Source organism: Misgurnus anguillicaudatus, chromosome 24 (genome assembly GCF_027580225.2).
Source record: "Misgurnus anguillicaudatus chromosome 24, ASM2758022v2, whole genome shotgun sequence".
Taxonomy (NCBI): domain Eukaryota; kingdom Metazoa; phylum Chordata; class Actinopteri; order Cypriniformes; family Cobitidae; genus Misgurnus; species Misgurnus anguillicaudatus.
In genome coordinates this window covers 2670720-2685802 of record NC_073360.2, presented here as the reverse complement: position 1 = coordinate 2685802, position 15083 = coordinate 2670720, and the positions used below count along the sequence as shown (strand labels likewise).

At 35.9% G+C, this 15083-nt stretch overlaps 1 protein-coding gene across 2 annotated transcripts in view; it reads right to left on the bottom strand.

Moving 5' to 3' along the window:
• Nucleotides 1-14765, bottom strand: part of urb1 (URB1 ribosome biogenesis homolog) — a 69082-nt gene extending 54317 nt beyond the window's left edge. For both annotated transcript variants that reach the window (XM_073862806.1, XM_073862807.1), the window contains exons 1-11: nucleotides 14548-14765; nucleotides 14033-14172; nucleotides 13597-13748; nucleotides 12911-13040; nucleotides 12739-12835; nucleotides 12571-12656; nucleotides 12368-12493; nucleotides 7766-7893; nucleotides 6224-6419; nucleotides 2285-2422; nucleotides 2013-2186 (exon numbers count right to left, since the gene is read on the bottom strand). In XM_073862806.1, coding sequence (XP_073718907.1) covers nucleotides 2013-2186; nucleotides 2285-2422; nucleotides 6224-6419; nucleotides 7766-7893; nucleotides 12368-12493; nucleotides 12571-12656; nucleotides 12739-12835; nucleotides 12911-13040; nucleotides 13597-13748; nucleotides 14033-14172; nucleotides 14548-14680 — 1500 coding nt within the window. In that variant the 5' untranslated portion in view covers nucleotides 14681-14765. The remainder of the gene's footprint in view (nucleotides 1-2012; nucleotides 2187-2284; nucleotides 2423-6223; nucleotides 6420-7765; nucleotides 7894-12367; nucleotides 12494-12570; nucleotides 12657-12738; nucleotides 12836-12910; nucleotides 13041-13596; nucleotides 13749-14032; nucleotides 14173-14547) is intronic.
• Between the last annotated feature and the right edge of the window lie 318 nt (nucleotides 14766-15083).

Sequence of the window (15083 nt, the reverse complement as noted above, 5' to 3'; positions counted from 1 at the left end):
TGTGATGAGAGTCATGGCCTGAGGTTGCGTGCCTCGTTTCGTCACAGCTCCACCTAGTGGTCAGACGAATCATTTAAATGCCTATAACTTAGGCTAAGTTTGACGTATTTTCATGGGACTTTTTTACTAAGAGTTTTGAATTGTTGCCGAGTCCAACGATACCAAACATGCCAGGTTTCGCCTTACGGTTAGCCCTGCGCAGCAAAATAGCGCTTAAAAAACATGCGCGAATAACTCCGCGAGGGTTATTCTGATCGACTCGAAACAACCATAGGAAGAAATTAACTTTACCTTCTGAACAAAAAGTTCTATTGGTGTTATGTTAAAATTTCCATCAGAAATAGCCGAAAATTGCAAAAAACGAAAAATTACATTCATTTTTTGTGTTTTTTAGATATAAATGCTTATAACTCTGCAACGAAATGACATTTTTTCACCAAATTTGATACGCTGATGTCTGAGCAGAGTCTGAGGCAATACAAAAAAAAAATGGTTTGCCTGCACCACTAGTTGGCCTCATAATTGAACAAAACCTTTGACATTGAGTAAGCCCAATGGTCATACAACTGTTGACTGGTGACAACTGTAATAAACTAAAGTGAATAGCCGTGATTCTAGCTACAATTAACACAGTCATGACCTGAGGTTGCATGCACGAGTCTGTCATAGCGCCACCTAGTGGTTATTTGTTTTTTTCACTTAAAAATACTGCAATATTACATCTAAAATCATGAGTCATCATATATTATGTCTTTCATGGCTTTGGGTATAATCATTGGTGGATTACAATTCACTCCCTAGCAACCGATGAGAATACCCTAGCAACCATTTACAAGAGCTGTATCTCTGTATCAGAACATCGTAGAGACATGGGGTTCGGCTCTTTTGACTCATTAACACTATTTTAACATTTTGTGACCCAAGTTTTGCCACTGCAAGCACCACTTTCACTGAATGATAACACCTTTTTTGCTGACAACTTAGAACACGTGTGTCTGGTAGCTGCGAATGACTTCACATTAAGGACGTGACATGTTTGTCCTATAGGTGCACGTGTGTTTAAGCATACATAGTCTGTATGAACCGTTTCTGACCACCTCTTTTGTTTTTGTGGATGCTGGATCAGCCTGGTCGACGATGTCTGACGTATTTGACATGCTTTAATGCTCGAAACCCGGTAAATGCTGCTTGCAGCTTTAATCTCTGTTATGTTTTTTCAAGGCATGAACATTGACTTAATAACGTGTGATTGACTTGATAACAAGCTATTTACGTGATAGTTGGTCGTGCAAGTATTGTTAGAGGTAAACCCCCATATGAACCTTCAAACCTTATTTCGTTAGAAATTAATCCTGCTTCTGTTGATTCTGGTCAATTTTGGTTAAAAAACTCACCAGAGAAAAGTTTTTTACATATTTATTCCTTGCGTTTTATGTAATCTGTATGAATTGGAGATATGCACTTAGTTACAGGACTATATTAGTGTTTTAAAGAAAAGTAAGCATGTACACAACATTAGAAATAAGTGATTATCCAACAGGCTAATAACCAAACGAATTTTATGGCCACATTGTGCTGCTCTTATCTTAAAATTAGCTCATATGCTTCTTCTCATTTTAACAATTCATGATTTCTGAGGTTGTTTGTGGTAATTTGTAAAATGATGTATTTTTTATGTTTTGATGGCTGAATGACCAGCATCCCAGTGCAATACAATAGGTTTAAAATGCACGCTCTGGACGTCCATCCCAAACAGCCTTGATTTGAATCAACATGGCGGTGGACTGAATAAGGGGTATTGTTGCTGCCGCTGTTATGTTGTGGAGATGCTGTGATATTTTAAATATGGTAAGGGGCATATGCATTTAAGAAAGGCGGGGCATATAAATAAATAAAATAATCTGTTTTTTGAACCTTAAATCGTGTAAACACATTGCAGTACACCAAATAATGTTCTTTTCAGCAACGTCATATAACACCTCTAACAAACAAAATAAAATAGCACTACTGACCTTGCTCAGGGCCTCTCTGTAGAGTTGAACAAACTCCTCCATCATAGCAGGGCTGTAAATATCTGAACTCTCCCAGACCGTCTTGTCCAAACAGTACTCGATGTTCTTCTGTGCTCGATTGAGGATGAAGGCCAAGAGGGAAAGTGTTGTGTGCTGGACCACTAAATTTGGCAACTTAACAAAAACAGATACATTTGAAAAAAGATAAATGAAACTTTGTAACAATAACATATTTAAAAATGAAGTAATCCTCTGCAACAGTATGTGCTTACATTGAGCCCCTGAGTGAAGAAGACTTTATTACACACTGAAGGGAGACACGTCACCAAAACCATAGAGAGCAGGCGAGGTAAAGGAATCATTTCAGGTGTCTGGAAAGCTGTAGACACCTGCGGCTGGGCCTCAAAGATCTGCAACAACATCAAACAACAGCGATCAATGAACAGACTTGTAAATATACAGTACTTTAAATTCATTAACTGATTCTGACACATGGACTTGTGGAACACCAGAATTCACTTGAAGATTCACATGGAAATAAACATTGTCACCAGCGGATACAGATGTACAGTATAACTTTGTAAATCTTTAACTACACGATTACATTTTCATACAACTATTAATAATTTCCCTCATTTAAGTCTCTGTTCATTCACTACTAAACCTGCAATCCACAACTTTTGTCACTCAACTTTTGTTCAATAACTTATTTTTAAATTAAGTTTTTACCCAAAAAGTTACAGATTGCAGTTTTAAAGTGAAAGCTAGATAGCAACAATATTAATAAATATTTAACACATCATCTGACCCATACTGAGGTAAAATATATCGTCTAAATATGGAAGTAGGAGGACTGAAACGTGCCAAACATGTAAAATGGATTAATCAAAAACTTCTTGATACATCATACTTTTACTGTTGTCCTAAAATCAGTGATTAGTTACTTTTATCCACAACTATTCCACTTTCATTAAAAACATCTGATAATTTATCTACCTCCATGTCGACAAAGATGTTTATGTCTTTCTTTCTTCAGTCAAAAATAAAATGAAGTTTTTTGAGGAAAAAAATTCCAGGATTTTTCTCCATATAGTGGACTTTAGTGAACCTCAAAAGTTTACAGATTCAATGCAGATCCCAACTGAGGCATTGCCATTTTTGCTAAAAAATAAATAAATGTACTTTTAAACAACAACTTCTCATCTTGAACCTCTGTAATCACGCCGAAAGGTTTTGCTAGATAATCCTGCAATGTTTTCCTTAAAGGATTGGTCCCTTTTCTTAAAATAAAATCCAGATAATTTACTCACCACCAAAATGTTGATGTCTTTTTTTAATTTGAGAAGAAATTATGTTTTTTTAAGGAAAACATTCCAGGATTTTTCTCATTTTAATGGACTTTAATGGACCCCAACACTTAACAGTTTTAATGCAGTTTAAAATTGAAGTTTCAAAGGACTCTAAATGATCTCAAACGAAGCATAAGGGTCTTATCTAGCGAAACGATTGTTATTTTTGGCAAGAAAAATTTAAATATGCACCAGTTTAAACCACAACTTCTTGTCTTCCTCCGGTCCTGTGACGCACCAGTGCGACCTCACGTAATTGCGTCCTCACGTCAAGAGGTCATGGATGACTAAACTACGCCCCAGTGTTTACAAGTGTGGAGAAAGAGGACCTTTCCGACGTTGTTGTATGTGGAATGATACTAATTAATGTCTTTGTGTCAGGTCATTGTTTAAAATGATCCGGAAATGTGTTTCATATATGTAACACGTGAACTTTCCACGGCATTATGCAATTACGTGAGGTCGCACTGGCGCTTCACAGGAGGAAGACGAAAAGTAGGGGTTTATAAGTGCAGATTTTTTTTTCTTGCCAAAAATGACAATCGTTTCGCTAGATAAGACCATTATGCTTCGTTTAGGATAATTTAGAGTCCTTTGAAACTCCAATATTACACTGCATTAAAACTGTTAAGTGTTGGGGTCCATTAAAATGAGAAAAATCCTGGAATGTTTTCCTCAAAAAAACATAATTTATTTTCGATGGAAAAAAGACAAAAACATCTGGATGACATGTGGGTGAGTAAATTATCATGATTAAAGTGTATGTTGCAGGTTAACCACCACTGTCGATGAATGGGTACATAAATCACTCAAGATATGTGTATAATTTTTAAAATGTCTCAAAAATGGTCTTAAAGACCACTTTTTTTACGTTTTTGGTATTAACGGTTTTTTTAACGCAATTCTGCGATGACGTCACGTTGGGGAGAAGTGGAGAAAGACTCAGCCAGAGCCATAGAGATAGATGAGACATTTATTGCTGTTTAATACTTAAGTATATAATTTGGAAATCATATATACATCGTAGGAAATATATAATGTGTTATACTGCAAAGTTACCTTGCTAATCATTATTTATGATATATGTGGAGATAAATAAAACTTCGCAAATCTGCTGATTTGATCCATTCATGTCCTGACCACCAGGCTAGAGATTTTTAAACATCCTTAATCCACACTTACTAGTCTATCAAATAATATCTCAAATATATTGTTTTGTGAAATAAAAGGATGCTTTGTTATATTGTTTATGCGATTATAACGAATCACACGATCATTTTATACGCAGCAGCAGTCAGCAGCTGCAGCACACTCGGATCCGACCGCATACATACTGTAATAAACAGGCGTTCGGCGGCTTTTTACATCACGACAGGCTAAGCCATTTGAGGAGGAACCGCTCATTGATCACCGTATTTTTATAAATCCTGTACATGTTTGGACCTGCCGAACAGGTTGAGCACTTTTACATACTTTATTGAGCAGAGAGGCTGCCTGCACAGTTTGACCAGCGGGCTGCGGGAACCGGCGCACATCACGCCGCCAGACGGTGTTGCTAATATAACTCGAAATGTATAACTATTATCAGATCGGCCCGGGAAAGTCCCGACTCTCTCGATTGCCATTCCGCTACTGGCTGTAAGAAAGTGAGTGCGTTTGGGTCGCTGGTCCCCGCGAACAGACGTGACGTGCTTCACTCACCCTCAAGTATTAGAGACATGCTGCCAAAACCGTTTGTGCTGAAGATCGCATAAAGTTACACCCATTTCAGGCAGGATCATGGACCCCCTCAAGCCAGCATGCACGAGTATGTTAATTGTTTGTTTACTTTCTACACGAAGATATGCTAACCTTATGCTATCTGGCTGTCTGCCTATCTCTCTATACTAGCCTATCCGTCTGTCTATCTATCTGTCTATCTATCTTATCTATCTATCTATCTATCTATCTATGTATGTATGTATGTATGTATGTATTTATCTATTATCTGCGCTATCAGAACTGTACTTTACTCGTCTTTCTATAGTCATTCTCAATGCTCTCAAGGCGGCTTTGGTCAATTCTCTCCCCAGCGTGACGTCATACAGTGCGTTGTGAGGGAAAGGAGAATCATTGCAAATTGCTGTACTTTTTCATACTTTTTCGGGTTTTGTGATACCCAACAACATAAAATACAATGGATAACAGTTTAAATGTTTATTATCAACAAGCAAATTGCACAAATTCGTTGAAAAATTTTACCTGCAAAACGCCCTTTAAGGGTGTTTTTACATATAGTTCATTTTATAAGAACCAAACACAGTTCACTTAAAGTGAACCAGAAAAGGAACTAGCCGAATATGACCTCAGTCCTTTTGGTGTTCACATCACAACTTCATAAGAACTCAGACCCCAGCTTTCTGTGCAGCAGTTTATTTTGATACAATGTCCAAACGACACTCGAAGCAGACCGGGACCTCATTGATTTCACATCTCAAAAATAAATCGAACCACAAAAGAACCCAAAAGCGAACCGTACTCAGACCACCTCCAGACGTAGTCTGAGTTCGGTTCACTTTTGGATCCTTTTAAGGGGGGTCTGAGATCACTTGGTATGTACACATATACACCCTGAACTGCTCCGAGAGCGTTTGGAGGGCTCAAATGAACTAGGTGTGAAAACACCCTAAAAAAATGGAGTAATCCTTTAATATATAACTGTCCTAAAAAATGGTAACATTTTATCCAAAGCGACTTGTGGACTTGTGTTACCAAAGATACAATGGAACGGTTTGACGACAATGGTATGGCAAGATGGTGTAATAGTGGATAGTTACACAAAATGCAAAAACAAAAAAAAAGTATAAAAGACATACGACTCACTTTCTTGAGAAGAGAGATGTTATCCTGCCAGGCGCTCTTGATACGTGGAGTGAATGAAAACTGCGTTTCCTTTAAGTATCTGGTCAAGATATCAGGACTTCCCTTCAGAATACTAACAACCAGCTCTGCCACCATCTCATCTTCTGTCGCCTGCTTAAGGCCCACCAGAAACTGCAGGAGAACAATGTTTCCCGATCTGGATACAACAAATCAATACAAGGAAAACTAAAGTACAGTGAAGGGTGTACTATTCCTGCCAAGATTGTTGTTAAACTGAGCATCGAAGGCATGAGAACACGGGTCATCATTAGTGTAGTAATACAAACAGTGAAACATCCAAGTGATCGTATATCATGCTCCTGCAATGTTCATCATTTAAAATGTGAACTGGTTTTTAAAAGATATGTAAGACATATTACTGTACAAATGTGATGATTGTTTAAAAACCTGGACTACTGAGATTTACTCCTGTGCAAACATCACTACCACACATCTACATCTGCTCAGGAGTAATGCCTATAACAGTGTTTAAAGGAACAGTATGTAGGATTGTGGCCAAAACTGGTATTGCAATCATGCAATCACAAAACTTGTGGCTAAAACTGGTACTGTACTACAATCACACAACTGGTGGCCAATACACAACAAGACAACATAAACATCAGTTGAGGGCTGCAACTCCACTTTTTAAATATCCTGGCCAGACCACTGTTGTCAGTGATATAAGTATTTGAAATGAACATGATTTCTTAATGTTTAGTGACATATCAGGGCCATTTTATGATTAATTGATATACATTTCTTACATACTGTTCCTTTAATATAGTGTTGAAACAATTCAATTTTATTCATATAGCGCTTTTTACAATTGTTTCAAAGCAGCTTTACATTAATAAAAGCAGGAGACAACACAGAAAATCGGAGGACAACATAAGCACAGTACAGTGGCTAAGATTAAAGGTGCAGTGTGTAGATTTTAGCAGTAAAATCTAGCAGTAAAATTTTGAATTGCAACCAATGGCTCAATCGACCGTTCACCAAAATGCATAGTGAAGCTACGGTAGCCGCCACAAGACAAACATAATGTCGTCTATGACTAAATACAGTAGTGCCAAAACACGCTTTGTAGAGCAGATTGTCCTTTAGGGCTACTGTAGAAACATGGCGGCCCAAAATGGGGACTTTCATGACCCACGATGTATGGAGATAAAAACGGCTCATTCAAAGGTAATAAACACATAACTGTTCATTGTGTAAGGTCTTTATACACCACTGATAATATAGTTATGTATACTATATTGCATTCGTGTCATTAGATCCTTCTAAAAATTAAACACTGCACCTTTAAACCATACTAGCGAGCGTAATAATAATGTAACGTATAGAAGAGGGTGCTAAGTTAAGCCAATGTCAGCTGACTCCCTTGGGGTTGAAACACACATCTGTTGCTAATTGAAATAAATTAAAATGAGCTTTGTCCTTTGTGACTTTGCATTGTTAACAATACACAAGCAACTGACTTTGACAAACTAGAGTACTTACCGACCCACGGTCCCCAGACTCGGGTCTTGAAAACTAATCCCGTGTTTACGAGAACAGCAGAGGTCCAGCAGAAACGTATGGACCAGATCTCTCACTATACGCTTTCCTTCCTCTTTATCATTTTGTTTCTTAAAGACAAATGTGTTACACATATGCAAGATTAAAGTCAACATTAAACAGCATTTGAATCTCAACTTCTGTAATGTACTATAGTCACAAGTAAAAATGAGGGATGCACCAATACAAAATTTCTATGTCGATACCGATATTCAATTACTTAGAATGGCATCTACCGATACTGATAGCTTTGCTTTTTACTCGTTTGATGTGTTTTTCCCCCTATTGACTGCCAGGATATAATCTGCCATAATCATCAGGGCTGCGTTCTCCGAAACTACCTTAATGCTACGTCGTTCTTAAGTTGTACCTTAAGCTGTACCTTATCGCTAATACGTGTTTTCCGAAATGCTCTTAGTTACGTATCACTTCTGTAAGTCATACGTTCGTAAGGTTGGTCTGGAGCGCTCTTAGCTATACCTTATCCCACATGACTCCACTAGGGGCCATCACTTTCATAAAAGCTTACATTGCAGTCTATATAACCAAATATTTGTAAAAAAAAAAAACACACTCCGTGTTTAATTAGGCAAATATTTTTATATTTAAAGAATAAAACATTCACATAATTAGACATCATTACATTGATGGTTGTTAGATTTTTAATTATGTTTTCCAAAGGGACATCAACTGCGAACTATTAAATGCTACAGGATTAAGAAACTATTTAAAAAATATATTTTGGGTGATGGAGTTGGTGAAACTGGCAGCTGTACAGCGAATCCTACGATTTAATTTATGCATATCCGTTAAATCTTAGTCTACCGGCAAGTATTTTAGCTGCATAAATAAATCGGGTAAAATAAAAAATATAAAACTAATTAGGATTGTTAATGTTAATTCGACTTTGCATCGAAAGTTTTTTAATGTTTTATAACTTTGAAACAACTGCATGCCATATTCTTTATAAACATTCAAATCAAACTGCGCACTTGCTTATAGTCTCCTAAGGTCAACACAATTTCCACATTAAAACTAATCAAAGCTAAAATCTAAAGTAATCATAATATATATTTATTTATTATATTATATATATATATATATATATATATATATATATATATATATATATATATATATATATATATATATATATATATATATATATATTAGGGCTGTCAATAGATTAAAAAAATTAATCTAGATTAATCACATGATTTCATGAGTTAACTGCGATTAATCGCAAATTAATCGCACATTTTTATCCATTCTAAATTTACCCTAATTTAACACTTTTCAGGTTTTTAATATTCTAATCATATATACATATATAGATGCTTTATGCAAATGTATGTTAACAACAGCCTGTTTACATTTTAACAGAATCACCAGCCATTGTTTTGTATATGAATTTTCCTTTCAGAAGATTTTTCTTTCTCCATTTTTGTTTGCTTCTGCATCATTTGTGACCTGTGCTGGCAAGTTGAGTCGGAATTAGCAAATTTAAAAAAAAGTTGTTCATATTTTGACATTCTCTATTAAAACATAGAAAAATGCATGATTTGTTGAAATATAACAAAATATGACAGAACTACACGTGTTTGAAGTTGAAAGAGTCAAATTACTACAAACATTTTCACATCCATACATTATATTACCACATCAATACCTTAAAATCACTGGTAAAACTAATAGATTTAGCACACACAAAGCAAAAACATCATCAATGTATGTTCAACTTTTTTTCCTTTTGTTTGATTGACATTGAGACAGACTGCTTAAAATCTAAGTGATCTAATATAATGTTACACATCAGATATTTTTACCCAACAGTTAACCAAACATTTACTTAAAACATAACAGATTATAGAGCCTACCTGCGTGAATTCTTATCAAAACAGATATTTGTAAAACTGTAATTTTGTGTAGATGTCTATATATCCGGGTCGCGCACTCGCGCGTCTGTGTGCACGCGCTTCAGATATCAGTCAGTCAGCGTGAGGGGATCGCTTTTGAGTCTTGTCGCTCTTAATAACTCTTTAACATTAATCAGGTACCGAACTTTATCTCTCTTAATGACTCTTTTAACATCAAGCAAGTCCTGCAGTCTATTTTCTAAGTCATGCATAAAAGCGAAACCAAAATGAATTGAGACGCATCTTTTTATTAGATTAAGCTTTAGGAGGACGGTAACGTTACACCTCTCAGACGTATAAATAAAGATCATATCAGATGTCCAACGAGCATTTAGAGCATTGGATTTGGTAGACGATTTGCTTAATGTTCTTATTTCTATGAAAACCTTTTACTCATTTAGAGAGAGTCACATTTGTCTGCGTCTCTGTTCATTCAACTATGGGCTGGACCAAGGGTCAAACAGAAATTGCGCGTTGCGTTAATCTCCGTTAATAAAATTAGTGGCGTTAAAATGAATTTGCGTTAACGCGTTATTAACGCGTTAATTTTGACAGCCCTAATATATATATATATATATATATATATATATATATATATATATATATATATATATATATATATATATATATATATATATATATATATATATATATATATATATATATATATATATATATATATATATATATGAAGAGTTTGGTTCCAAAACGCAATAAACGCCATTTTTGAAAAAAATGAGTTACTTCCAAAATCATCATTATATCAGGTCAGTAGTTAAAAGTAAATTCTTAATTTTACGCAAAATCCAATATCCGCCGTGTTATTCTGTCATCGTTTCTCCCTTTTTTCCCAAAATGCGACAAACGCCACTTCCCTTTTTTTACAGAACGCAGTAACTCCATTTCTGATATTACAGCCCACCGTTCACGCAATGTAAACAAACAATGGCGGACGCGCTGAGTACACGGAGTCCTGGTTTTCCTCATCTACTTTGTACTACGTGATCAACAAACAAAACAAAATAATACTTTAATTGCATCGCTAAACCTGTGATGGTTTTCTGTGATGGGAAAGAAACGTAAGCCATCAGCATCTAATATTTTCCCTGAGAGGCACTCGGGAGACGGGTGCTTGTTCTCCCGACAGCAAGCTTCTCATGCTAACACATTGACCCCAGAGGATCTTATGAAAAACTTTCCATTATTTTACTCAAAGTCAACGAAAATTGAGCAGGACCAAAAACATTTTACAGCTGATCTCTGTGAAAGACATTAAGCGAAGACGTCAAGTAACCGCAATGACAGGGTTCTAAATATGACAAAGTAAGTGTTTTGATTAATAACATTAATGTTTATATTTTTAATTAGTGTGTACAACTAGTCAACTAAATGAATATAACATGGCAAAGATGAATGCACATTTATATAGGCTATTGATTCAATAGATTTATAGCATTTTGAATAAAAACTTGTCATGGATTTATTGCATTTTGTGGAAAAAATAATCCGTTTTTATAATAAATCTTTGAAAATCAACTTATGGATTTGAATTTTTTATGTTTTTATAACCTAAAGATGCTGTGTGAAAGTTTGTAACAGAAAATAGTTGTTTTCATCTTGTCACTTTCTTGGTATAGAAAACACGTTTTTACCAAAATTTGTCAAAATGGATTTATTGCGTTTTGGAACCAAACTCTTCATATATATATATATATATATATATATATATATATATATATATATATATATATATATATATTTTATATGTTATATTTGAGGTATACAGACAGGCTCCAGAAATGCGTCCATTAAGCTTTATCCGCATTGTAACGACACTGCTTGCGCATCCAGTGTCCAAGCACAATAAATGCGTGAACTAATGAACAACAACAGTTTGTTTTTATATACTTTAAGTGTAATGCACAACAAATTACTTGCGGGACCCACTTTATTCCCCTGTGCAACGCACTTATCGGGAACCCCTAATATAAATTATCCTTTCAAGTGAAGGCATAGCGGATGAATTGGAGCAGTTTAAACATGATACGTTTGGAAATAAAGTTGCGGGTTTTGCACGGGTTTGATATAAAATATAGAAGGTTGAATTTAGTTGTTTGCAATTTGAAATATTTTTAACAGATATTCCTAATAAATTGAACTTGAACTATTTCTAAAATTTTTCTTTAATAAAGAACACCGCTATCTCATAACGCAGCGAAACCTATTACATAAAGTGAATAATTGATTGTCGAGCAATCGATATCAACCTATTCAGCACCTCCACCATGGACAGCACCCGCTAAGGTCGAACTTAAGAAGGTTTACCTTAAGCAACATCCTAAGGTATAGTTCGGAGAACACACGTAGGAAAGGTATACCTGTAGTTAAGGTGTACCTTTTGAGTCTTCATAGCGCGCTAAGAGAGAACGTTATCGGAGAACGCACCCCAGATATTTCTAAACAATCGGCCGATGTTCAATAGTGAGAAAAATCAATTATAGGCCAACATATCAGTGCAATCCTAGTAAAATTGAAATTTTAGCAGGAAGTAGCCTTGATTTCTTTAACTGGAAAAAATCCCAACCCATTTTAATTTTACTGTAAAACTATTACATCATCTGAACTGTACCTCTTCATCATCTATGCTGACATCCACAATCCCGTTCCATCTATAGAGAGAGGCTATCTGAGCCAGTATTGAAGGACTGAAGAAGCGAACCTTCTGAGTTTTCCTTATAGCCTTATTCTGCACAACCTATTAAACAGAAAACATTTATAGTTGATTTACACATATTCAGCACATATTGGACATCATAAAGGGCGAGGTCTTACTCTTGTTTGAAGCGTGGACAGAATCAGGTTTACTATGGATATTCTGTCGTCTTTAAGGCCATTGGTCAAAATTTCAGACAATAAATCTAAATAATTAAAAAGGGTATTGATTAAAAACAATAGATTTGATATGTCATTCATAATGCATTCTGATGTTGTTACTGATACCTTTAGTGTCCAGTATCTGCCCAATAGTTGTGTTGTCTCCAGACATAAGGAACGAGAGGAGAAACTGTATATAAGCCATTCTTACATCAGGCTTTCCCTGGAAAATGTAAACGAAACATGTTAACAGATAGACTCGTAGAAACTTTAAGTGAACAGTTTGATAGGTGCGTACCGTTTTGTCTCTTCTGCGGGCGAGTCCAGACAGACCTTTGCTGAAGTGAATGTGACTGAAGATGTCACGGGCAGCTTCAGCTCCCTGAGAAACCATAGCGGACAGCAAACACAAACATTGGCGCACAAACCTGTTCAAATAAAACAGTTACACAAATTATACAACATTCTTGTGTTTTATTCTGTATGCAGTTACTTAGCCTTAAAAGCAGGTCAACTGCAGTTGGAGACCGTTTTATTTCGATATATATTACCGATATATTGGCTGATATTTGGATTTTTTATTAATCTTTTCAATCGGCCAATATATCTTTCTGTTTTTTTTAATTTAAGGTATTTGTTCCAGAGGTCAATTAAGCCACTAGCCAAACCAATAAACAAACACAGACTGGAAAGTAACTTCGGGCCAGGCGCAAAATCGTTACAACGCGCATGCGTCCGATGAAACCGTCTATACACTGGGTTGATTTTAATAACCTGATTGTACTTAAAGTGTGCAACTTACGCTAGGAAAATAATCGGTATCGACTGATCCTCAAAGATTGGGGGCACAAAAAAGAAACATATTCGGGACATCACTATCGGCCTCACAATCAGCTTTGACCATAAAAAAATATTGGTTCAACCACTAGTCAACTGCATGCATAAAGAAAAAATAAAACAAGCAAGGATTTGTCTAAGACATACCGGTAATTCTCTGAATATAGCGAGGTAAGCAGAAGTTTCATGTGAGTGGAAACCATCTTGTTAACTATGTTGGATCCCACCATACTCAAGTGAGACAAATCACTGGCTGTCCTCAACAAGATCATCTCAAGACTCTGAAAAATCACCAGCATCTAGAAAAGACAGAAAAAGCAGCTGAAAATAACTGTTTATTCATATACTGCTCAGTTTGTGCACTTATAAATGCTAATGTTGCCAAACAATGACAAAAAAGAAAGTTAGTATAGCATACTACTGTACTACTCAACTTATTGTTTGATTTCAAGGCCCAAATTGAATATAATATTTTAACAAAACTATATCAAAAATGCAATATAACCATAATAATTTTCTGAGCTACCTAGATATATTCCTCACTGAAATAAACATGTATTGAGGTCACGTGTGTGTAACTTACTTCAGCCTCTGAATGATTTTCTTCCTCCAGTAATTTTAAGATGTCTGAACATTCAACAGAGATCTTTATGTAGCCCTCAACCACATCATAGAGATCTGCGCATGGAAGTTTCTTTGCAATTCTTATGAAGGTCTCCAAACCTAGAAAAATGATTTAGTGGGGTAAGTACAGCTCAATGTGCGTTAGCAGTCCATAACCAAGTTGCGACGTAAGACTATTAGAGATACTACTATAATATATTTAAAGCTGTAATGCAAATATTTTGCTACTTACAGAAACAGCAAGTAAAAGTTAAACGACTAAAAGCCCCAATTCCGTAAATATTCAACGGTGGAGGTGGTCACTTGGCTTACATCAAAGCATCAATATGCCAAAATACATTTAATACACGTTGTCTTTTAAGTAAGTTATGTCCCAGAAGGCTGAATAATTTAAACATGACTCCAAATGAAATCTATACAATGCGCAATAAGTGACTTCAGCAGATACCTCATAACTAACTGTTAAAAGCTCACCCTTAAGCGCTTTAGACGGATCCTTCAACATGGCTTTAAAGACGGCGCCATTAAACTCGCTTTCCTCCGATTTGTTTTTCTTTGCAGATGTAGCGCATTTCGGAGGATTGTCATTTTGACGTTTATTTGCCATTTCTGTAGCTCCGTGAAGACAAATACAGACACATGGAGCAACAGCGGAAGTGTACCGACAGAGTTTAAACCACGTGGAAAGGAATAGCTCATGAATATTTTTTTTTTCAAGCTGACGCTCTTTCGGGATCGCCCAGTCACGTTGCCTAATTAATATTCAAATTATTTATTTTATAATATCTGACTATATTATAGAATTCATTGGCCAGCTCTAACGCCCACTTTTACCAATGCCTGTCTTTCAACCAATACACGTCCACTTACTCTTTCATTTTTCATGAGCGAACCTCCCCTGATTTCATTGGTGCGATCGACTTTCTGCCGATCTGCGCACACTGAGCAGCGTATGACATCAAATCCCCGCGAGAAGCCTTCCGTTTCAGCCTATTCTGAAACCACTCTCG